The sequence below is a fragment of the Gasterosteus aculeatus genome, chromosome 13 (assembly GCF_964276395.1).
Source record: "Gasterosteus aculeatus chromosome 13, fGasAcu3.hap1.1, whole genome shotgun sequence".
NCBI classification, from domain to species: Eukaryota; Metazoa; Chordata; class Actinopteri; order Perciformes; family Gasterosteidae; genus Gasterosteus; species Gasterosteus aculeatus.
This window is the reverse complement of record NC_135701.1, coordinates 22,106,085-22,130,649: the sequence shown is the minus strand read 5'-3', so window position 1 is coordinate 22,130,649 and position 24,565 is coordinate 22,106,085. Positions and strand designations below refer to the sequence as shown.

The window sequence follows — 24,565 nt, the reverse complement described above, 5'->3', positions numbered from 1 at the left end:
TTATATCAAGAAAACACGGGTGTTGTGTATTTTTTTAATCGCTGTAGTCATATAAATAAACAAATAACAATCAGTCTGTTGTTTAATCGTAATTATGTGATGATTACAGAACAATTCTATTAATTAGACTATGTTATATCCGTTTGGAAGTTTATTTGCACAAATGTTCACACCTTGCACACATCTTGCATATAAACAGAGTTTTGTAATATATATAGTATATTTATATAGGTGTATATATAATATATATATATATATATATGTATAGAATTGTATTTCTACTTCTTTATTGTTTTATTCTGTTTACAATGCTCAGAACGTTTTTAATGCTGATATATTTAATATACCGCAATATAATATTACGAGAATTTTCCATATTTGGTTTTTACCATATAAAATCAGAAGAATTTATTTTTAACTATATTCTTTATCTAACGAGGACTATTGTTTTTGTATCAAGTTAATACCAACAACTTCGGTACAGATGTACGCAGTGTCCCTGAATGCAGCGTTACGTCATTCCTTTGGGAAATGACGGCAGCGTTGTTTCTGCGCTCACTATGGCAGCAGGTTGTTGGGGGAAACACTTATGTACAGTTTACTGACCAGCTGGTCTGCAAACATCACACAGTAACATTAGACCGCAGTACAAGTTAAAAGGTACTCAAATATTTGCATTTCCCTCCAAATTAAGAAGGAAACATTTAAGGTTTTACATTTTTATGAAACAGCTTTAGTCATCATATGTTTTGATTATTAAGACTAATAGAGAATAAAGCAAAAGCTACTCAGTGGTATGTAAAGCATTTAAAATAAGGTTAACTCATTTAAAAAGGCTATTTTTTAATCTGATATTGTTGATGGATTTCCCATTTTTATTTTCATTTTACCAAAATATTTCAATGCTGCTAAAGATGAATGTTAAGCACTAACTTAAACTTTAACTTCAATATGTACCGTCATCTTTCATCTAACCTAATGACATTTACTTCAGATGTTTACTGAAGCAAAGATCTGGATACGACTACAACTCATAATTGTATTAATTATTAAATCCTTTGCCAATTATTTGCGAGCTTTCCTGATTAATGTTGTTTCTTTGGTCTGTGAAATGTCAAAAAATTATTTAAAAAAATACCCGTCATAACTTCCCAGAGCTGATGACTTCAAACATTCATATTTAGCAAAGATGACGTGTACAGTAAAAGGTCAAAGATCAACACGAGAAGAAGAAGACAGGAGATGATGCTCCATGGAAGGAGCTTCTGTCGGCAGACGCTGCCTCCTGCAGGCCGACACCAGGAACAAACACCAAGACGAGACGTCCACCGTCTAATGACACGTCGGCCAAGCTTCTAAAACGATGAGTAACTCTCAATTAATCCAACCGGTCCAAATGAGAAGCAAATACGTCCCTGAAACCAACAAAGGCATCGGAGCCTCACACATCTTCACGGGGGGAGAACAAATACATACACTTCAGGATGAACAGGTGTGGAGGGCTGAAATAAACAGCATCTGAAGGATGAACGCGACTACAAACTCAATGAGAGCCGTGTGTGTGTGTGTGTGTGAAAATGAAACACTGACTGCAGACTTTCTTTTCCACAATAACAGAAAGCTTCATGAGAAACAGCCGTCCCCACTAGGGTCGACGTCCCAGAGGGCCGTGGGAGCGCAGAGGGACTCTGAGCCCGCTGTGATTGGAGCGAAAGCTGGCGGGAGGCGGCACCGTGCTGCCGCTCCGACGCGCTTTACGATCCCCCGAAGGACGGCGAAGGAGACGAGGCGAATGAAAAGAGAAGCTCTTTACGTCTCAACCCTGTTGTGACCTGTTGCATTCTGGGAAGGTGCTTGAGGTGCTTGAGATGTTCCTTATTTTATCCTAATTTGTTTGTCCGTAACAGTAAAATGTCGCTTAGACCGCTGTCTGTTCTACGTAGACTAAAGAAATATCATCGAGGACTCACAGGCGTCAAAATCAAAATGAGTCTGAAGTCCAACGCGTGTGATCGGCCCGACGCTCACGTACCCAAACAAGCTGAGTCCCAGCCCATACATAGAGATGTAGATACATATACGTGTATTACAGGAATAAAGAATCAACCCACCAACTCAACCCGTAACATCTTATCGGTCCGAACAAACAAAGAAAGGTGGAATTTGGAATCAATCAGCAGATTTCTCCTGTTTGTCAACACATTGTTTACTAATCAATCCTTAAAACTCGGTTTTACTGGCGGTGAATTCACAGGTCTGATCCCCGACCCCCTGTCATCAGAGACACAGGCGCACTGTCCATACCCATGTCCTAAAACCCCAAATAAAACTCCAATCAGACCTGTCTGCCCGCTGTGCTTCCTGTCCCGTCCCAGCATGCACCTGTCCTGACCAGCAGTCCACAGGTCCAGCGGCTCCAGCACCACATCACGACCTTCCTCGGGGCCGCTGCAGGAACCTCGTGAGGCAGACGGTCCCACAGCGAACAATAAGAAACCCTCCGCTCCCCTCGACGCAGATTGGACCGTGACCCCCCCCCCACCTCCCCCACCTCCCCCACCTCCCCCGCTAGTGCGTGTTTGCTTTGCCAGCTGTGTCAACAGCGCCGGCAGCAACACGAGAAAAAATTAACCTGTGTTGGGAAAAGAAGGAGTTTCCAGAAATACTCCATCCGGCGTCTCCCTGGTCCGTCGGAGGCAAAGTGAAAGCCGGAGTAAAAAATGCCCAACCGTCACCACGACAACCACAACGCTGCGGCGCTCAGACATCAGAGCGACAGCCCGGCGTGAGGCAACGCCCCTCGGAGGGGAATCACCACCTGCGCGGAGACATCCGTGGTTACCCGGTGATCGGTGGGTGGCGACCCGCGGTGGGAGCGGTGACCTGAGCGCAGACGGTCCAGATGTGCGTCGTGTCAGCTCACAGTGTCCAGATGTGGCCGCGCGTCTGGAGGAGGAGCCCGGTGTGTGATGCTTTGTTTTCTTCTCGTAAGAAGAATGAAAAGAGAGGAACAAAGCAGCCGAGCGTTCACGGGTATGAAAATAACTAAATGAGCCCAACTTATTTAATCTGATGGTTTCATTCCTGTTGAGGATTCGGCTTCATTAAATATGACCACAGACATTTGAAACCCTCAGAAGGAGCTTTAAACGTAGAACAGACGTCTGCTCGTCTCACTTCTACGTATCCCCCCCCCGCCAGGTGTTCTACCCCCGGAGCCTTTAGTAACGGATTCAGGCCCCTGACCGACTTCCTGAGACAAAATGAGACAATTGTGAAGCTAAAAGTCAGAAATGCTTTAGTATCTTCTCCCCCTGTGGGTTCCACCTCTCCACATCCACGAGGGTCCGTTCCCACAGTAAAGAGCCCCCCCCACCCCCCCCCCCCCGAGCCATTGTTCCCTTACGCCGCGCACATTGTGCTGTGTGGGACGTAGCTTCCCAGGCCCCGTGTGGCCGTCTTGTTTCCTGACCTCTGCCCCCCTTCTGGACTTTGTCCTCTCAGCTGGACCCCCTCCGGACCGCCTGCCTGTAGCTGGACCAAGGACTCGGATCAGCCGCGGTCACCTGGGGGGGGGGCTTCAGGGGCCGAGTGGGAGCGAAGAGCAGCGGACACCAGCGGCACAAGAAGGTCTGTGACCCTGAACACTCGTTTGTTGGACTGCAGATGGTCCGTGTCACAGCAACAACGGGGACCAGAACCAGCAGAGAGCCTCCAGCTGCTTCTGCTGCAGCACCGTGGAGCCGTGCACCACGAACACCTGCAGCCGGGGAAGCTGGGCACGACGTGAAACGTTTATTAAACCATCGTATTCAATAAGCTACTTACGTGCAATATGTGTGTGATTACAGTTAGGTGTCACAATGACAAATGTAGCTTTCAGATACAAAGCAGTGGTGCAATAAGCTGCTTTTACCGTCCGTTCGTGTGGCGCATCCTGTATTCTACAACATGCTCGTCGAAACGCACAACTCTGTGAATGTGTTATGCCAGTAACCGTCTACGTTACCTATCAAACATGGACCGAATCAAATGGAGTATCGCTGTGCAGCTGATGTCACCACACCAGCTGCGTTGTGCGAGCGGCCGCATGTTTACCGATATCAGATCTGACAACGTGACCGGCAGGCGTCACCAGCGGTGAGTGACAAACTATTTCAGGCTCAATATTCGGCTGATCAGTGCGGTTGAGTGACGACTACAACCAGCGTGCGTTTTCATTGATGCTGACCGACAAACATAATTGTCCACTGTGCAATAATTAAGCAATAAAGGTCCGAGAGGCCCGGACGTCAATGATGTTACAGTCGGTGGCTAAGCTGATGTTGACGTTTACCGCTTTGAGCCTAAACAAAGCGCCTAGCGACTAGCACGCCTCCCTCCCCAAACAGGGCCGATTCGACACCGGTGCCTTAAAAACGTGAAAACTGGTCCCTTCGACCCTTCCACAAGAAGACATTTGAACGCATCATGATAAAGTTCTTTAGCTGAAACTAATTCTTACTGAATCGCAAACGCAACCGTTAGCTTTGTTATCCGACAGCTTCGTAACAGCTAACATGAACCAGCGCTCGTCCTGCAGGATTCGACACAGAACTGTTCTTATTGCTGTTGTCAGGACACACAGACCGGGGGCCGTGTCAGCGTAGCACTCGGGTGTGTAGCACTCGGGTGTGTAGCACTCGGTGTGTAGCACTCGGGTGTGTAGCACGGTGTAGAACCGTATTGTGTTTTTGTGTTAAGTGAAGTGAACTGACGGATGGCGTCACCATGACTACGCCTACTTCTTACACACACACTCTACGACAACCACACACAGTTCGTAACACAGGCGGTCTGGGCAGCAGGCCGGGTGACATCACTATGATGTCATCGGACTCGACAGAAGACTTTCCACATGCGTGTTCACCTTTGATGGTGCATAAACTCTGACGCTACGCGCCTGGACGTCCCCGCCGACCTCAGCAGCAGACCGAGAGGGACCCACGTGACCCCCCAGGGACGATCCAGCACGCATGAAACACAACCGGGTGGTGCAAACGGAGTCAATGTGATTGCGGGAGCGCATTTCACAGCACGGCGTGACCTCAGGAGGTCAGCAGGGGAAACTTAAGCAGCGGGGAGACACACACACACACACACGTAACAATCTCTTGAATACGAGTCCAAACAATGACGGTTGGATCGGTTTCCATGTTGTTCGCCTTGAACCACGTGGATGTTTTGGTGCTCAGCATTTAGTCGCCAGCTGACAGGAACACGATCACACACGTCAGGTACCAGAGGGGCAACACGCTGTGCACGCACACACACACACACCAGAAGATAATCCCCGTACGCACATGGTCACCCTCACCTCACCGAGAGGCGACGGGAGCGCGTTAAACTTCACTGAGTCATGTGACCTTTCGTTAACGAGCCCTGATTGGTTTGCTAATTGGTCCGAGGAGTGAAACCCGACAGAAGAGAAACGGAGGAAACGCAGAAAATCCGTCCAGGTGTTAACGTGGTGAAGTAGGGCAAACAAAAAAGCACACGCACGCACGTAACAACTACACACAAGCACACAAGTGAACACAAGCACACTGCTGCACACACACACACAAACATCTGGATACTCCGGTCAATGTCTCCTAAAACTATGTGAAAACACGCATCTCATTTATATTATCTGTGATGTGAATCCAGATGCACACACACACACACACACACACACACACACACACACACGCGCACACACACACACACACACACACCCATGCACATTAAATACTTAGATCTACTCTGCAGTATCCAGTCACTCATGAGTGCACAGAAGGAGAAATGGAAACACACATTGAATACACTCTCTTAAACCTGCTCACACACACACACACGCACACATGCACACGCACACACACGCGCGCTCTCACCAGCTCGTCCAGGATCGTGATGGGGAAGTCGAACATGCACATCTTGACGGGTTGTGCGAGCGCTCTGTGCAGACTGAACAGCGGCTTGGCCTCCATGCTGTGCACGTGCACACGTGCACACCCGCAGAGGAGAAGGCCACGTGCGCAGAAATAAACAACGATCAAAATCGACGGACGTCCCCGAGCCGTCGGCTCGCTCTGCCTCTCGCCCGCGAACCGAGAGGAATCCGTGTGAGAGGCAACAAAACAACTGAGGAACCTCCTCCTTCCTCCTCCTCCTCCTCCCTCCTCCTCCTCCTTCCTCCCCGTCTCCTGCTGGCGTCGTGCGTGAGCCCCTCAGAGACGCACCAATCAGAGGCAGCGTGGGACCAGACGTTCTGGTCTGAAAACCTTCGGTGGAAATCTAAAATAAAAATGTGACTGACGAGCGCCGTTGAATATTTGATGGTAAGAAAAGATATTTAATGACATCTGGTTTATACGGAGTGAAAAGAGGCCACTTTATGCTGAGTAGAAGCCACGGGTTGAAACAATGCAGCGCTTTACAAACACTTAACGTTGTTATCCAATCAAACTACTGTGGTTCTATTTCAGCATTCTTAATATGTGTATATGTTTTGTGTAAATAAATGTTGTTAATTCAAAGTCAGATTCAAATTTTGAGCTTGTTGTGTAACTGGGTCAATACTTATATTTTAGCCCTCGTACCTGACAGGTGTCTCCTGCAGGAGGCGGGACATGTTGCAGCTGATGAGTCACTGATGAATAAGTAGGTTATTTATAGCAGCCAATTTTGCCGCCGCTATCTTGCATAACCGCCGCCGCCACGTTGCTTTTATGGCAACGGTGAACAGAGGTTACCATATTAGAGCCACTTTACATAGTGACAGAGTACACGTCTCTGGGAGACACCTGTCAATCAGCGCGTAGCCCCGCCCCAAAGCGTCCCCTGCTTCATGGTCTTTTTGACTCTAAATGGACCATAATTCACTAAATGAACATCATGTTGTACTGAAGAAGACTTGAAACTAGAGACTGAGACATAAACTCATGTTTACAATGTTTACTGAGGGAATAAATCCAGAGAGAAGTAGAGTCATTTCCTCATAGACGTCTATGGGAGCAGAGGAGTCGCCCCCTGCTGGTCACTACAGAGAAGTAGAGTCATTTCCTCATAGACGTCTATGGGAGCAGAGGAGTCGCCCCCTGCTGGTCACTACAGAGAAGTAGAGTAATTTCCTCATAGACGTCTATGGGAGCAGAGGAGTCGCCCCCTGCTGGTCACTACAGAGAAGTAGAGTCATTTCCTCATAGACGTCTATGGGAGCAGAGGAGTCGCCCCCTGCTGGTCACTACAGAGAAGTAGAGTCATTTCCTCATAGACGTCTATGGGAGCAGAGGAGTCGCCCCCTGCTGGTCACTACAGAGAAGTAGAGTCATTTTCTCATAGACGTCTATGGGAGCAGAGGAGTCGCCCCCTGCTGGTCACTACAGAGAAGTAGAGTCATTTCCTCATAGACGTCTATGGGAGCAGAGGAGTCGCCCCCTGCTGGTGGGCGGAGAGGACGCAGTTCACCTCAGGAGTTGTGTTCCTTTAGATGGCGGATGTCCCCACACCACCGCGCTCCAAAACAAACCACTTTGTTATCCTGTTCTTGGCAAACCAGCGAGCGGAGCAACAAACTAAACGCGGCGCGGGTTCGGCGAGGAGCGCGTGATGGCTGCTTCCTGTTTGGCAGCTATCTGTCGAAGCCCGTCCGTCAGAGACCAAGTGCATCAGCGCCTTTGCGCTGCATTTGCAAAGTGTACTTTCTTACTTTCTACTTTACTATCTAGGTCACACGGCCTCCACGCCGAATGGAAGAAACCGCGATGGAAAGGAAGTGAGTTCGCTTTGAACTGTGAAAAAAAACAAATCAGTTCAGAGCTGTGAAACGTGTGTTTCTGGTTCTGAAAACCTTGTTCTGCTTTGACCACTTTGATTAAGTTTCATCTTCGCTGACAAGAAGCAAAGTGCTCCATCCGGACTCGGACTCCATCCTGCTCAACTCACACGTGCACGCTGTGTGAGCCGCTACTCGCTGGTGTAGCGTGGGCGAGGAGAGCGCCCGGCTCCTCCCTCTTCACTCGCCATTTGCATTCTTTACAGGACAGTCGGCCTCATTATTTCGAGTGTGTCGCTGGTTCCGAGTCCGGCCCAGTGTACAAAGGGGGAATTCTTCGCCCCCTCCGATTCACATGCAAATGATGTTGGATGTCGCGGTTCAGAAAGCCGAGCGAAGATGAAGCGCTGTTGCAGTAAGAGAAGAAGAAGAAGAAGAAGAAGAAGAGCGCAGCTGAAGGGAGAAGAGCGAGCGGACCCCGAGCACCGCTGGGAGCCGCTTTCACATGCACAGACCGTCCCACGGCGGAGCGCTGTAGGAGAGCCGTCGCCATGGAAACAGAGAGGCGAAGCCGGCGCTGCACAGGGCCATATAAGACCAACTCCCCCCCGCGCCGCCGCCGCCGCCCTCCCCGTCCTCCTCCTCCTCCTCCTCGTCTACAGATACCCGGCCAAGACAGGAAGCCGCGCGTGACCTGCAGGCCGACTTCCTGCGGCCTCCGACAAAGACAGGCAGGCGGTTCCGATACACCAGAGGTTCAGCTGATGATCAAATGGAATGACTGAATCACACAGGCGTGTGTGTGTGTGTGTGTGTGTGTGTGTGTGTGTGGGGGAGACGCTGTGCACGCCGGTGTCCGTTGGCAGAATAAAACAGGAAGAAGGTTTGTGCTTCTGGATGAAAAACACTCACTTTCACTCAACATGAGCTTTGCTGCAGATGATTACAGTGTCCACACGCACACACACACACGCCCGTCTGATCCGGTCACTTGGGGATGAGCAACACAGACAGTCTGCGTTGGAGGAAAATCAAATGAGCGCTGACGGCGGCGTGAAACGTGACGCTGCTCCTGCGTTCTGCTACACGGCTCCTACGCTCCTCCACCGGAGGAGATGGAATCATTTTGACGAGATGTTGTCAAGGGCAGGCCTTTTCCTCAGCAGCAACTCAGAGCTAATGTTTCCGAACAAAAAGTTTTTTTTTTAAAAAGGCCCCCGAGGACAGGAAAAGCAGAGGACAAATGTCAGATTCTTGTCGCATTCCATCAGACAAAGAGGTCGGAGAACAGAGGGGGGTTTCTGGAGCGATTCGCTCACAGCTACGATGGTAAGAGCAAAGAAAGGGGCAACAAATGCTTTGGAAAGGGGATAAGCATCAATAATAGCGGTGTGTGTGTGGGTGGAGAAAAGAATGAAAAGGTCGTTGACAGTGAAACCCGCCGTCGTTCAGGGTTCAGTCAGTTCTTCAAACAAAACCTTTGACACAGATTCATCGTGTTTGCAAGCAGAAGTTTCGCAGAGCGGAGAGCAGGCTCTGAAATCAGCACGCAACGAGTTTGCAAACAATCCCTCGCCGTCTTCCATGAATCCCTCACAGCGCCGACGTACTCTACACGCGCTAGCTGAGCTAGTTAGCAGCCGGGAACGTACCGCGCTCAAAGACCAGGGATCCACAAGCTGCTCCTTTAAAGGCCTCAATCCGTAATCCGCTCCTGATCCTCTGAAGGTGCAGCCAGTAACGCATGTGGACGAGTCCATAATATGAGGACAAACCCCCCCAGAATTCATCATTCTGTTCGGGGTCTTTGGGCGGGATGGAGGATATCCCAGCATGCACTGGGACACCACATCATTTTCATCAACACAAACGTCCTCATCCAACAGATTATTGATACAACCCAACGAGCCACTAGCTTCAAATGATGGAGGAGAACTACACGATTTACCTTTTGAAGATGAAACCAGATTTGTTTTATCGGCTCCTTTTCACCCAATTAACAGATTAGATTTTTACCTTTAAAAACAAAAATGTCTGCACGTTGCCAAAGCCGAAAGTTGCTGATTTTTATCTGAGAAAGAATTAAAACCGCAAAGGAGGTCTGTTTATAACCATGTAACATTTCTGTGATTGATCGATTGATCTCAGGAATATGTTGTGCTCTTTTTGGACAACACTAGTTTATGAACCAATAGCAGAAGCACAACTCTCTACATATTTGAACATTATTACTCAGACTAAATGTTCCATGGAATAAACTATATTTTGATACTTATTTTAAGTGTCATTATTAGTCCACAAACTATCAAAGAAAACATCAGCACAAGCTCCAAACGGGATATTATCATGTCAACCAGCGTCTGAACTTGTTTCTTCTTAACCTACTAAATAAAGAAATGTGTATATATACACAATTTAGATTTTTATAAAAACCACAAAGCAGCAGGTCTTCATGTGGAGAAAAACCCAAAGCAGCTTCATTGGTTGCAGCTTTTCTCAGTGTTATTTCTTTGTTGGATAATTGGAAGTTGTGGACATTTTTCATTATTTACAGACATAATTTAGACATTTTTTGATCAATTGATTGCTTTAAAAACAACAATAGATCTGTTGTTTTTGTCTCGTGTTGCTCAAATTTCTAATCTCAGAATACATAAAGACAATAAGCCTGTTTTATATGATTTTAAATGAATACATTTGGGGTTGTGAACTGTTATAAAGTATAAATAATAACAATGAAACTATGATGGACAATATTCAGTATTTCCTGACTGCTGTATAATAAAATAATAATATGTGAGAGGGATTTTGTGTCAACCGCCGACAGATAAAAACATCCCGTTAATACCAAAATCCTTAGGATTATTTCTAATAAACAAGTAGCAGCTGTAGCAGTGGGAGAGAGAGGTTGAATTTAAGTAGAGAGAGAGAGACAGAGAGAGAGAGAGAGACAGAGAGACAAAGAGGAAAGACAGAGAGACAAAGAGGAAAGACAGAGGGACAGAGACTGAGGCAGAGAAAGGTTGACTTTAAGGAGAGTGTCTCTAACAGAGAGACAGACAGAGGGACAGAGAATGAGAGACACGGGGAGGAGGGGACCTGGGAGGAAGGTTATAGCGATGGGAGATATGTGTCATCAGTATTGATCACTGATCAGAGCCGAGCTGGGACAGGAGGTCCAATCAACGCCCCGAATGGCCCTATATGCAGATGAGCCAGTATATGCAGATGAGCAGGTATATGCAGATGAGCAGGTATATGCAAATGAGCAGGTATATGCAGATGAGCAGGTATATGCAGATGAGCAGGTATATGCAGATCAGCAGGTATATGCAGATGAGCAGGTATATGCAGATCAGCCGGTATATGCAGATGAGCAGGTATATGCAGATGAGCCGGTATATGCAAATGAGCAGGTATATGCAGATGTGCAGGTATATGCAGATGTGCATCAAACACACAGACGGATGTCTTACCTGTTTTTCCAGCATGATCATTCTCTCAGTATCATGACCTTCATGGAGAGTGTGAGTTCACCGATCAGACACTCTCCTCCTCAGCCGGCATCTTGACGTCACGGGAGAAGCGAAAGAGCGACTGACGGAAAAAAAAAACAAATAGCAATAAAGAAATAACGGTGTTTTTATGCTAACTGACGTTAGCCTAAACGTCGGGGAGGCTAGCGAGGCAGCTGCGGGGCTTTATCCTTGAGATGGACGCTCCTCGTGGCTCCGGTGTGTCTCGACATTGGTGTAAAAATAAATTACAGCCCGTTAAATTATGGAGGAAGACACCACATCGGTCAATGAACGGGGAGAAAAACAACAAGCAGTGGCTAGCTGAGGGCTAGCTACCGTTAGCGTGCTAGCAGGCTAAACCTCAGAGATTTTTTTTTCTCCAAAAACGTTATTTGTCTCGCGCCGTGTTCATCCATCGCCGCTCCGCCGCGTTCCGGTCCGGTAAAAGACACAACGACGGAGAAGTCCCCCGTATCGCCGGCCCTCGCGACTAAATCCGCCCCCGGTGCAACGACATCCCGGTGAGGAGTGGCCCGACTCCCGGGAAGATGCGGCTGATTTGACCAGTCTCGGATGCTTAAATGGATGCTGCCGACGGGGATCCTCCGCTTTCACTGGAGACCAGACGCTTCTGAGAGCGAACGACACTCCGAACAACGACGCCCATGAACGCACCACAGATAGAGCAACGTAGAGGCAGCGATGACACTAGTCGCACGTGAACACAGCCGACATGTATGTAGATATACACATGCTTATAGGTGTAAAAACATATGAATAGAATGCACAAATAACATGAAACAAAACTCTATCTCTAAGTATTTTCCTATATAAGTTGATAAAAAAACATGCATTTTATTCTAAAAAGCATTTTTAAGATAGGAATAAATAATACCAATAATATATAATACCATTTTAAAGTTTATTTTACTTTCCGAAATGTTGTAACAATTTTACATTTATTCCTATTGTCAGAGGGAAGGGACAATGCAATTGAATAAATGCACATGGTTATAATTATAATAAAGTTAGCCAAACGGGTATTTATTGTCTGTATCGTCTGGTGAAGGTGTTACGCAAAAATAAACAAAGAAAAACTTATTTGGAATCAGTCATCGGTCCCCTCTTTTCCTCAGGGACACCTAAACACATCGCCGACGTCCGCGGTGCATCCTGGGACTTTATGTAAATCCAACATGGCGGCCGCCTGCACCAGAGCGCTCTGTAAGGTCGGCGGTGGTATTTTAGAGTCTCCGGCCGCCCGCCGGTTCGGTACCGTCTCCTCCTTCCTGGTGGGGAACGTGTGCTCTCGCGGTTCCGGGAGAGCGTACGGTACCGGAGGGGACCGGTCCCACCGGCTGTCCTCTCCGCGGACCGGGGCGGCAGGCGGCAGGGTGCTGGGCTGCGCCGTCCTGCTCGGCGGAGGTTTGGGTTTGTATCACGCCGTGAAGTTCAGGCTCCAGCGGCACCTGGCCGAGGAGGAGACCAAGGTGAGTCCGCCCTCCGGGGCCTCTAACGCGGCCACGCCGAGAGCCGGTATCCCGCTGGTCTCCGGTTCCGGTGCTCCATTGTTACCGAACTCCTGCAGACAGGGTCACCGGAACTTAGTCCTTCATCTTCTCTCAGTATCTCCAGCTTTACTCAGTTTACTCAAATACCGTGGAAGTAGTATTTACATTGTATGCAACATATTTCTAGTCTATAATAAGAGGTACAAACTACGTTTTACGCCACTAATTGATTCGACAGCTTTATTTACTTTGTATTATTAGTACAGAAATATGCATTGATTCAATTATGAATTGAGTTAAGTTATTCCACAAGTTTAGTTAGAAGTTATGTCTGTAAAGTAATTTAAAAACACACTTAAATGCATCCATAAATACACTACTATATACTTTCTGAAATGTTTCATCCGTAAAGAGTACTTGGGTTATGTATGAGTATATATGAGGATAATACATTCCTACTTTTACTTGATTACATTTTGAATGCAGTACTTATTAAGCTGTTGTTTTGGTACTTTTACTAGTAATACTGGTTTACTATAAATACATTAAGCAAATTCTTTTTGGTTTAGTAAATAATTCAATTCACACACTGCTTGTACAAATACTGCAGTATTTTAAGGGTTTTAGTTAATTATTGTGTAACAATCAAAATTGTGTGCTAATTTTCATTTTCATCTGAAGTGATTATTAATATTATTAATATTATTATTATTATTATTAGGCGACTTTGTTCTGTTTTGAAACTGACAGCGATTTGAACATTTCAAAGGTTTGTGCATCAGACCTTCATCGTCCCTCCTCCTCTGCCTCGTTCCAGGTCTCAGGAGGAAGAGCCGGAGGTCCGTCGTTGACCCTCTACCAGTACAAGACCTGCCCGTTCTGCAGCAAGGTGCGAGCCTTCCTGGACTACCACGGGCTGCCGTACGAGGTCGTGGAGGTGAACCCGGTCATGAGGAAGGAGATCAAGTGGTCGGTCTACAGAAAGGTGCCCATCCTCATGGTGGATACCGACGTGGTAAGAACCCGTTTCTTCTCCTCAGATTCAGGTTACACAAGCTTGTTTATTCGGCTGTTGTTGGTACCATGACCAGAATACGCACTTACAGGCCTGTAAACCGGAGAAGAGCTCAGGCTTAATGTGTTAAAGCTGCATTCTGTGTGGTGACCAGCAGGGGGCGGCGACTCTGCTCCCATAGACGTCTATGAGGAAATGACTCTACTTCTGTGTAGTGACCAGCAGGGGGCGACTCCTCTGCTCCCATAGACGTCTATGAGGAAATGACTCTACTTCTCTGTAGTGACCAGCAGGGGGCGACTCCTCTGCTCCCATAGACGTCTATGAGGAAATGACTCTACTTCTCTGTAGTGACCAGCAGGGGGCGACTCCTCTGCTCCCATAGACGTCTATGAGGAAATGACTCTACTTCTCTGTAGTGACCAGCAGGGGGCGACTCCTCTGCTCCCATAGACGTCTATGAGGAAATGACTCTACTTCTCTGTAGTGACCAGCAGGGGGCGACTCCTCTGCTCCCATAGACGTCTATGAGGAAATGACTCTACTTCTCTGTAGTGACCAGCAGGGGGCGACTCCTCTGCTCCCATGGACGTCTATGAGGAAATGACTCTACTTCTCTGTAGTGACCAGCAGGGGGCGACTCCTCTGCTCCCATGGACGTCTATGAGGAAATGACTCTACTTCTCTGTAGTGACCAGCAGGGGGCGACTCCTCTGCTCCCATAGACGTCTATGAGGAAATGACTCTACTTCTCTGTAGTGACCAGCAGGGGGCGACTCCTCTGCTCCCATGGACGTCTATGAGGAAATGACTCCACTTCTCTGTAGTGACCAGCAGGGGGCGACTCCTCTGCTCCCATAGACGTCTATGAGGAAATGACTCTACTTCTCTCTTGATTTATTCCCTCAGTAAACATTGTAAACATGAGTTTATGTCTCAGTCTCTAGTTTCAAGTCTTCTTCAACACAACATGATGTTCATCTAGTGACTGATGGTCCTTGTCGAGTCAAACAGACCATAACGCAGGTGATGATTTAGGGCGGGGCTACACGCTGATTGACAGGTCTTTGCCAGAGACGTATACAGAGTTTCTACGTCTTCCTCATTCCAAATGTGGTCACTTCCTGTTCACTGGTTGGGGAAAAAAACTTGCTGTGGTCGTGATGCAATATGGCGACTGTGAAATCGCCAAACTTCACATGTGGCCACAAACTTAATGAGTGACGTCGCTATGGCAACGGTCACTTCTTATTTAAAGTCTGTGCCGTTGACATGAAGTTAAAACCCTTTTTTTCCTTCTCTCTGCAGCAACTGAACGACTCGTCCGTCATCATCAGCTCCCTCAAGACTTATTTAATCAGCAAGTGAGTCGTAGCTTTGCCCGCGTTGTACCAACGCGTGAAAGACCAAAAATTTTTTTTCAGCCATTCAAATAGTTTGTTTTATGTTTTAAAAGATGTTTCACAAATGATTAGACATTATTTTTATATGTCCACGGTTTACTGGTTTAAATCAACCTGCAACTATTTTGATTATTTTATTCGATTTGAGTCATTTTTTTTAAGCACAAATGGCCCAAAATGAGCTGGTTCCAGCTTCCAGCTAAACTGGGAGGTTTCAATGCTTTTGTTAATCATTCGTGACGGTAAACTGAATATCTTTTTAGTTTTTATGGTTTTTCAGATTTAAAAAAAAAATGAACTTTTCGAGATTCCAATGCCGATTATGAAAATAATGAATAATACTCCGATGTGTACAGCACTACAGGTGATGTAATTATACTTTGTATTTAGTGTGTTCTGGCCCTTTTTGAATGTAAACGTCTCGTCCTGCAGAGACAAAAGCGTGTCCGACATCCTTCGCTGCTACCCGGAGATGAAGTCTGTAAACGACCGCGGGAAGGAGGTGACGGAGTACAGCAACAAGTACTGGGTGATGCTGGACCAGGGCGAGGCCGCGGCGCTCTACCCCGAGAAGGGGATGCAGAAGTAAGAGACAGGACCCTCTGCTCGCTGCCCAGGGGTCACCCAGAGGTCAACCGCCTCCTCCTTATTTACTAACCGCCACCTTTAAAACCCCGCCTCTAACGTGATTTAATTAAACCTCTCAGAAGAAACCACATGTTATGTGGTGGGACCTTTTTTATAATTTTTTTTAATTGTAAAATGTGTATTTTTTGTGTTTGTGAATCTTATATGTGCAGCAGTTTGCGTTACATGAGTAACAAAAATATATTATAATTGGGACTTATACACAGCACCTTGAACTCTGACCCTGGAGGAGGACCCTGTTCCTCCATTCATACCAGCTTTGCAAAGCATTGTGGGTCAGAGTAGCCAGAAAAGCACGATGGGGGCATAACTGCAAATTGAGACCGGATGCAGTGGAACATCCTGGTATTTTTGGCCGTGTGGTCGTTGGCATGCTCTTATTTTGAAAGGTTCTGTCATCTCCCCAGAGAGGAAATGAAGTGGCGTCAGTGGGCCGACGACTGGCTCGTGCATCTCATCTCTCCCAACGTGTACCGGACCTCCGGCGAGGCCTTGGCCTCCTTTGACTACATCGTGCGCGAGGGCAAGTTCGGCTCTTACGAGGGATTCTTCGCCAAATACGTGGGCGCCGCCGCCATGTTCCTCATCGCCAAGCGGCTGAAGAGTCGGTGAGTTGAGGGAACTTTTGTGATTCTCCTTCTTCTTCTCCTCCTCCTTCACCCACTCGTCCTTCTTCTTTGGTACCACAGACACAACCTGCAGGACGACGTGAGGCAGGACCTCTACAAGGCCGTCAACGAGTGGGTGGCGGCCGTCGGCAAGAAGAGGAAGTTCATGGGCGGAGATCATCCCAACCTGGCCGACCTGGTGAGAGGACGCCTCACCTGTCCGTCTCACCCAGACTGAGATGAAATAATTAGAATTGTTCTGCTGTTTTTTTTAATAATATATAGCATATTCGAATATATTAGAACTCTTATAAAGTAACAATCTAAAACAGAACCGTGAGATAAGTAACACAACACTTTATAAATGAGCAAATCAACACACTAAACTGACTTTAACAGTTTATGTAGCGACTTGATCGATTTATTTGTGCAACAACGCCTCAATAAATATTATGTTCTTAAATCACACAAGTAAATAAGTTTCAATAATACGTTTTGAATCTAAATACTTTTGGGTAAAGGTTGCGAAATTAAACTAACGTATCTATTTATATCTACTAATATACATTTATTTTCTATACTTCGAACAGTGTTCCTATATTTAACTAAACAACAAACGTATGTAAGCTGCAAACTTTAGCCTCCGGGTACAAATCTGTCATGTGATGTCCTTTGATGCCGATGACCCCTCCTTGATGCGTCCTGTCCTCCGTGTGTCCCCAGGCGGTGTTTGGCGTCCTCCGGGTGATGGAGGGCCTGCAGGCGTTTGACGACATGATGGAGAACACAAAGGTCAAACCCTGGTACCGCCGCATGGAGAGGGCGTCGCTCAACCACGAGGGCCGAGCCTGAGGCCCCGCCCCCCACCAGAGGGGGCTTTCAGCCTCGGAGAGACTAAGCGCAGAACGGAACAGGAAACGGGAAGCCTGCTTTATTGTGAAAGGGGTGCTAGACGAATGAAGCCCAGCAACCATTTAAGTAGTGTGGGGGGGTTCCTCCCTCTGCTGGTGGGGTGTTGGTACTGCAACGCATTAAACTCTTTTCTTTGATGCAGATTCTGTTAATTTCCCACTTTTCTTTATTGGGAGCTGATCTTCTATACTTTGCAGATCTGGAAATATATTTTGATTTGAAACATTTCCAGGTTTTGAATAAATGTGTAAAAACGCTTAAGTTGCCGTGACCCCAGGAAAAAAAAAAAAAGGTTGTAATGTGAGATTTTCCTGTATTTCACACAATACTGTAGGTTTCTTTTGAATTAACACTGTTTATTTTAGACTGTCCCAAATTTGTGGTTTAATTTTGCTCCACGACATTAAATTCTTATTTATGAAAAATAAATCTCAATTTTTCCCATGTATGTAAAAATAGAGAGACGGTCCGGTTGAGTTGATTTTTAAAAAGAACCATATTTTCATTTTCAAGTGATTCAGATCAGTTGGTTCCTGTAACTGAGGGTGGAATTAAAGACCCGTTGACTCGCCAATGTGAATGTACTTAATCCACAGATGCATTTATTTAATTGTATTCCAACAAACTCATTGTGCATAATTGTACAAAGGTTGAAATAAAACATGTAGCCTTGAGGAACAATTAATAAGCACGACTATTGTTTCCACTTGAACCATCTATTCTTGATTAGATGTTACAATAGTTCATTTTCAAAAGGAGGAAAACTTCCGGTGAAATGCTGAAGCTTTTATTTCAGACATTTGGTTCAAAGTTGAAAATATTGTAATAAATGATTCATAATCCACAATTGTTTCAACGTGAATCTTTAGTGATTGTTACTTTTTAAAAATAAATATACGTCTAATCTTGATTCACAATGACTCAACAGCTCATATTACACAAGTCTTTGCTCCACATGGTGGAATCCTAGACAAAAAAGTTGAAATAAAAACAGTAGAAAACTAATTCAGTGAGGACAATAAAGAGCTCTTTCCCTCCAGAAGGAAACCAATAAAACTGCTAAAGAGAAACGTTTCCTGAAGCAGAAACCCGTTCCGAAGTCTCAGTCCGAGCGGCGTCATGCGGCTCCACCTCCTCCATCAGGAGCCCCAGAACATGGAGCTCAGCTGGCCTTTGGGGGGGCGGATCTGTCGGCTCTGCAGAGACGTCTGCAGGCAAAGAGTTTATTCTCAAGGGACAAACTAATCAAAATACACACACACAAAAGGACTAAAATACCCAAATGTCATTCTGAAACAAAACTACAGAAGCAGAGTTGGGAACAAGTGATGAATCTTTATTTTAGATGAACGCGGGTCGTACCTGTAGGAACTGTTTGAGCCGGATGACGGAGCCCATCTGCCCGCTGCTCGTCACCGCTTCAATCCTGGAGACGCATTCATCAAACCGAAGGTTCAACTTCTGATAAAACAACGAGGGAATCGGTGCACTTTGCACCCAGAAGTGAGCGGGTACCTGGGGAAGTATTCCTCTTTAAGCAGCACGATGAGTTTCCAGAACTGAGTCTGATACTGTTTCATCAAAGCGTTTCCACAAACCTGGAACCGAAAGACACGTTCAATGACCGCAGGAAAACTCAGACGCTTCGCTAATACTCCAAGTCTCCAAGTCAGGCCTGCAGGTATTATCAGCTAGTACTACAAGTACTTACATCAACTATATACAATGCTTATAAGAGTTTATGAAGAGTCTATAGATAATATAAACTCCATCGTAAGGAGCTGATGCTGAGTGACATCATCACAGCTCATCTGCATATTTAAATGAGGGGGGGGCATCGCCTCACCTCCAGGAAGTCGAACAGCAGCGTGGCCGTGATGTCGGCCAGCGGCTCCATGTTGAGCATCTGAGCCAACCAGCGCCAGCCGTGGTTCAGCCCGTGAGGAGCCGCCTGCAACGCAGCGGGAGGTCAGAGGCGTCGGGGGGGACAGGGAGGTGGGGGGGGGGGGGACAGGAAGTGACACGTCTCTCTCTTTCTCGCTCTCTCTCTTACCGCCTGCTTGGAGCCGTACGGCCACTTCAGCTGGATGACGGCGGCGTAAAGCCGGATCATCCCCGACATCCTCTTCAGGAAGCTGTCCTGACCTTCGACCCCGGAGTCGTCCACGCGGTACCCAAGAATCCTGAGGGAGGGTAGGGGGGGGGGGCGGAGTCACAGTTCGGCTTTATTGAAAGAACCACCGACGGTTACCGCCACGGGAAGGACGGGCCGAACCTCTGGTACTCCTCCACCGGCGTGCCGTCCTTCATGGGGGGGTAGTGGGGCACCGAGTACGGACACTTCTTGTGCAGGTGGGCCAGGAAGAGCTCGCCCACCCGAGGGTGCAGCTCCCACACGCCTGACGCCACCACCGCGATGGGGAAGGCGGCTTCATGGTGGGACGCCACCTCCTCCTCTCCTTGTTTCTATGGAGGGGAAGTGGGGGGGGTCATTTTTTTTGTATTTAAAAATCTACTTTGAAGCTGCTCTGACTTCAACCACGACACACACACACACACACACACCACAAACTTCTCCGCCAGCTTGAAGCTGACAAAGTCCAGCCCCTGAGGATGCTGGGAGGTTGAGATGTTCCGCCCCCCCGACACCACCGAGCGTCCCGACAGCAGCTTGTCGATCTTGTCAAAGATTTCCCGAAGCTGCGATCCGGAGTTGCTGGATATCTGGCTGACGGGGATGCTGGAGGCCTTCTGCAGCTCCAGCTTCAGCTTCTTGGTCTGCAGGAACCAACATCTCATCAGGACAGGAGGATAGTGGTAAAACTCCTTCATGATCATTAAATGATCCATATTGTGGTTTGATTACTGGTCTGTGTGAGTGAGTGAGTGAGTATCCCTCCCCCCCCTTGACCTCCCCGCAGCTCACCTGGGCGTCTTTGGCGGCGTTTAGCTGCTCGAAGGAGAGCGCGCAGCGAGCAGCGGACTCCTGCAGCTCCTTGAACCATCTCAGCGTGCCGTCTTCAGCGCTGTTCTGCAGACCTTTTTTTTTGAGGGGGGGCATATTAAGGATTAAAGGTGGAACAAAACGATTGGATATTTATTTATTGAGCAAATAGATTATTCAAGGATATGTTGCAGTAAAGGTCTATTCTATTTGTTTTCACATCATTTCAAGCCCTCATGGACTCATACACACACTCATCAGGTGCCTTGAGTGAGCCCAAGGCACTAGGGTTCAGGGCCTGAGGCAATAGGGCCTGAGGCAATAGGGCCTGAGGCGCTAGGGTTCAGGGCCTGAGGCGCTAGGATTCAGGGCCTGAGGCGCTAGGATTCAGGGCCTGAGGCTCTAGGATTCAGGGCCTGAGGCGCTAGGATTCAGGGCCTGAGGCGCTAGGATTCAGGGCCTGAGGCGCTAGGATTCAGGGCCTGAGGCTCTAGGATTCAGGGCCTGAGGCGCTAGGATTCAGGGCCTGAGGCTCTAGGGTTCAGGTGTAAGTTGGAGCGGTCATCTTCCTAGGAGGATCTCTGGTGATGAAGGGAACCCCTCACCTTTCCTCTTCGCCTTCTCTTTGGCCGACTCCGCCGCCTTCTTCTGCGCCTCCTGCTGCGCCTGCAGCTGCTCCTGCTTGCTGCGCCGCTCCTCCTCCTCCTCGTCCTTCTTCTTCTTCTCTTGGGCCTTGGCCACGTCCTCCTGCATCAGGCGGATCAGCGCCCTCATCTCGTGGAGCGCCCGCTCCGCCCCCGTCATGTCGTCCACGCTGGGGAACTCCCCCTGGAACCAACACACAGGTTAGTCCGAAGAGACGCTGATCCCAGGTCAGATCTCGGGGGGTATAAGAAACACATACAGCACACATTCTAAATCAAACTGACCTCGGCCGTCTTCCGCACCACCTCCGACAGCTGTGAGCACAGCTGGTTCCCGCGGGTGCAGTAGGCGCCCAGGTCCGTCCCGGTGCCGGAGGAGGGCTCCAGCAGCTGGTTGAGCTGCAGGATCTCCTCCTGGATGGTGTTCAGGTTGCGCAGACGGTCGCGGCCGTCTGCCTGCCGCTGGCGCTCAAGCTCCGCCTCCCGCAGACGCTGCTGCTCCGCCTCCCGCAGACGCAGGTTGATGATCTGGCGACGTGGACGGAACGCGGATAAAATCATTTTAAATACCGGGGGATAAGAGGAATGAAATAAGTTGGCTGCTGAGCCGCCGTTCGTTGGTACGATCCAATTCGCCGTCTCAGACGTCTCTCTGAGGACTTCGATGAGACGTCTGAAAAGATCTACGATCGGTCTTAAGGAGGTCCGGTGAGCTTCAGACCTTGAAGCCCTGCGGCTCCACCTGGTCTGACCAGCGTACCTTCATCCGGTGCCGTTGCTCCTCCTTCAGCTTCTCTTGGCGCCCGATGCTCTCTTTAGTTCTGTGGGGCAGAAGGTTTTGTTTACGGTTTGGTTTTCGGTGGGTGGGATTTCGTGTGGGACCACGTCGGGACTCACTCTCGGTCCATCATGTCCCTCATGCTCTGGAACTCCTGCCTCTGCTTCAGCTCCATGAACTCCTCGAAGCGCTTCAGCTGCTCCGACTCGGAGCTCGCCACCACCGCCACCAGCCGCTCGTGCACCTCCTGCCGCAGTTTGAGCGCCGTCTGACGCGAGAGGAATCGGGACACGCATCAGCCGAGGCGCTCCGGTGCCAATAACCTCTTACAGTAAAACGGGTTAGACCAGCGTGTGCACAGAAACTCATCTGACCTTTGACCTATAAATCCATCAACAGCTGTGAGTGACCACAGTAAAGTAAAAGATGTTCTCATACAAACACCGTTTTACGACTGCGTCCCATTAGAGTGAAAACACCAGGACAGTTAGTCTGTAGTCAGATGTTGACCTCAGTCGGCGTCTGACCTTTGCCTTTTCTCGTTGCTCCTCCTCAAACTTGATAATGCGCCCCGCCGTCTCCATGGCTTTGGGCGACAGAAGGGAAATGGAAGGCAGAGAAGTGGGAACGTCCAGGACGTCGTCCTCCGGACCGTCGTCCTTTGCTCCCTCGCCAACAGCCTGCAGCGCGTTAAGAAAAGATGAGACGGAAATACAGACGCGAGACGGAAGAGTTCAAACGGATTCCCAGAAAGTAAAAAGAGTTTATACAGAAGAACCAGAGTTAAAGATGCCTTTAAAAAAAGACGCAGCGCTCAGCTTTAATGTGTCTCTGTTCGTTCTAATCTTAGTATTACTCTTAGTTTGCGTTTCATGTCCTCGGAGAAATGTTTGTCCTCGCAAACCCCAAATAATGTAAAAGCTGATTTGATGACTTCCTGGAATCAATTACTTTGTGCGAAAGCAATACACAAATGTGTCAAATAAACGCTCTCGGCGCAGGAAGCTAAACCGCGACTTCTCTTTCCTCTCACAGGCACACGGACGTCAGGAGGACAGACTCGCCTGCTCGCGCTCGGCGCTGGCGCTGGGTCGGCCCAGCAGCTCGTAGATTGAGCCCGAGGAGGAGGCCGAGGTGGAGTTCTCCCCGGAGAGGCCGGCGCAGGAGCCTCTGGGGCTGCAGCTCAGGAAGCAGGACTTCTGCAGGGGCGAGGAGCCCAGACGCTCCAGGACGACCCCGGACCGCGAGGACAGGCTGAGGACGTCTTTGCAGCCGGACAAAATATCCTGAAGGAAAGAAGGCCGGGTGTTGCTCACTGCACAGCGTCTTATTCCGCTTTTACAAGGAAAATCCGTCATACTAAACATGGAACTGGACTCGACATTTGAAAAAGCACATTTAAAACACATAAAGGCTTTTGGACAGTTTATTGTTTGAGACGTGGAACGTGTTATGATTTAGGAAACATTCATTAATTAGGCAGTTTTGGTGGAGAGTGTTCTACTAATTGTGGTATTACAGTTCAAGTACGTCCTTTTGAAATGTAGTCGAGTAACTACAGACTTTCATTGAATGGAAATCACATCACCTCAGTAAAAGTACAATAACGTCAAAGGTTGAGTCCGAAGTATTACTACATATAGTGAATTGATATATATTAGCATGAACTGGATGGCACACAAATGTGTCCAGTGTGACATTTAAATCACCAAGTCCACGCGAAATGAAAATGAAAGTTTAATAAACCTTCCCGGTCAGTAACATTGGTCTGATCTCACGGCTCATTCGCTAATTAACAGACCGTCCTGGTGGAGATAAATGGCTCAATGGTCACTTCAGAGAGCTAAATAAATCAACTCGTGAAGTAATCGATCCAAACAGAGACTGGCTGACATGAACTGACCACTAGCTAGCTGGCCACTGGCTTAGCATACTAGCCTGCTAGCTAGCTAGTTCAGTTCACAGTTAGCATCAGCGTTTACTCACCTCGCCTCGCTCTGACCAGCGCGGGTCGTACGTGATTCTGCCCTTCGGAGAGTTCTTCAACGCCTGTAACGTTTCCCATCGCAGGTTTTCAGCGGGCATCGCCGCAGAATGCTAAACAAAATGCAGAACCACAAAGTACTGCTAGCTTCGGGCTAGGTTTTGAATCGCCGCCGGATATGGTCACAAAAATTACCGTCCGACGAGAAACAGCCCGCCGCGTGTCGGCACGAGGATTCCGTACCTTTGAAAACCCAATGAATGACACTACGTAAGTACTGTAATGGTACAATGCTTATTTGTATATTGGTAGCATTTCAGAAGCGGTTCCTCAATCAGAAATACCATCATTTAAACAAATACTCAATTGACAAAAACGTCAAATGTGAGTAATAGACCCACCGTAATGGATCTTATAGTTTAACGTGGCTGCAGCGAAGCAACGGACCTTCCGACAACCACAATTTAACACGTTGTATCAAATAGATACCCAGTTAAAGAACTGTGATTTATAAGAAATCAGAAATGAATTTGTTACGTTTCTATATGTATCAGAATTAAGTTCTTAGTGGGGTTTGGCATAAGTAGGACACGTCTTTTATTTAGTTAGAATTTCAGATGTAATCATGAAAAATGGGAAACGGCTATTAAATATTATTTAAGTGAAGTCAAGTTATAGGTGTTTACCATAACGACATTTATACATTCTGTTTTTATTTGACATGACAGGTGGACGTTAGGTGGCCACCCGTCCCCTAAAATACGGGATCGTCCCGTATTTGAGAATAAAATAACGCGTCCCGTTT

The 24,565-nt window shown here is 47.7% G+C and overlaps 3 protein-coding genes across 6 annotated transcripts in view; 1 reads left to right on the top strand and 2 right to left on the bottom strand.

The window, feature by feature from the left end:
• LOC120830146 (ral guanine nucleotide dissociation stimulator) overlaps positions 1–11,909 on the bottom strand; it is a 33,585-nt gene extending 21,676 nt beyond the window's left edge. For 2 of the 4 annotated variants that reach the window (XM_078086347.1, XM_078086348.1), the window contains exon 1: positions 11,272–11,909. In XM_078086347.1, coding sequence (XP_077942473.1) covers positions 11,272–11,292 — 21 coding nt within the window. In that variant the 5' untranslated portion in view covers positions 11,293–11,909. Of the gene's footprint in view, positions 1–2,341; positions 2,488–5,912; positions 6,143–11,271 lie in introns of those variants that run through there. The other 2 variants (XM_040194637.2, XM_078086346.1) reach the window with 2 other exon arrangements.
• A 17-nt stretch (positions 11,910–11,926) lies between these two features.
• Positions 11,927–18,257, top strand: ptgesl (prostaglandin E synthase 2-like). Its single transcript, XM_040194667.2, has 8 exons — positions 11,927–12,048; positions 12,450–12,803; positions 13,642–13,839; positions 15,148–15,203; positions 15,675–15,827; positions 16,298–16,498; positions 16,580–16,697; positions 17,222–18,257. Exons 1-8 carry the CDS (start codon positions 12,016–12,018, stop codon positions 17,348–17,350), a joined length of 1,242 nt encoding a protein of 413 aa, XP_040050601.2. The 5' UTR covers positions 11,927–12,015; the 3' UTR covers positions 17,351–18,257.
• On the bottom strand, positions 17,987–24,418 carry gle1 (GLE1 RNA export mediator). The gene is made up of 15 exons (XM_078086364.1): positions 23,763–24,418; positions 22,841–23,062; positions 22,304–22,456; positions 21,896–22,044; positions 21,759–21,819; positions 21,284–21,526; positions 20,960–21,182; positions 20,337–20,449; positions 19,976–20,188; positions 19,686–19,876; positions 19,464–19,593; positions 19,257–19,361; positions 18,926–19,008; positions 18,773–18,836; positions 17,987–18,618 (listed from the first exon to the last, which is right to left on the bottom strand). The coding sequence occupies exons 1-15, from the start codon at positions 23,859–23,861 to the stop codon at positions 18,550–18,552; spliced, it is 2,118 nt and encodes a 705-aa protein (XP_077942490.1). The 5' UTR covers positions 23,862–24,418; the 3' UTR covers positions 17,987–18,549.
• Between the last annotated feature and the right edge of the window lie 147 nt (positions 24,419–24,565).

Bases quoted from the DNA above. Each gene is read 5' to 3' on its own strand.
- ptgesl (XM_040194667.2), top strand. From the start codon at position 12,016: ATGACACTAGTCGCACGTGAACACAGCCGACAT. The intron at 12,804-13,641 runs GTGAGTCCGCCC...GCCTCGTTCCAG, and splicing joins TGGCCGAGGAGGAGACCAAG to GTCTCAGGAGGAAGAGCCGG. The intron at 15,828-16,297 runs GTAAGAGACAGG...TCATCTCCCCAG, and splicing joins CCCGAGAAGGGGATGCAGAA to AGAGGAAATGAAGTGGCGTC.
- gle1 (XM_078086364.1), bottom strand. From the start codon at position 23,861: ATGCCCGCTGAAAACCTGCGATGGGAAACGTTACAGGCGTTGAAGAAC. The intron at 23,063-23,762 runs GTGAGTAAACGC...TCTTTCCTTCAG, and splicing joins GCTGGTCAGAGCGAGGCGAG to GATATTTTGTCCGGCTGCAA. The intron at 21,820-21,895 runs GTGAGTCCCGAC...TCTGCCCCACAG, and splicing joins AGGGACATGATGGACCGAGA to AACTAAAGAGAGCATCGGGC.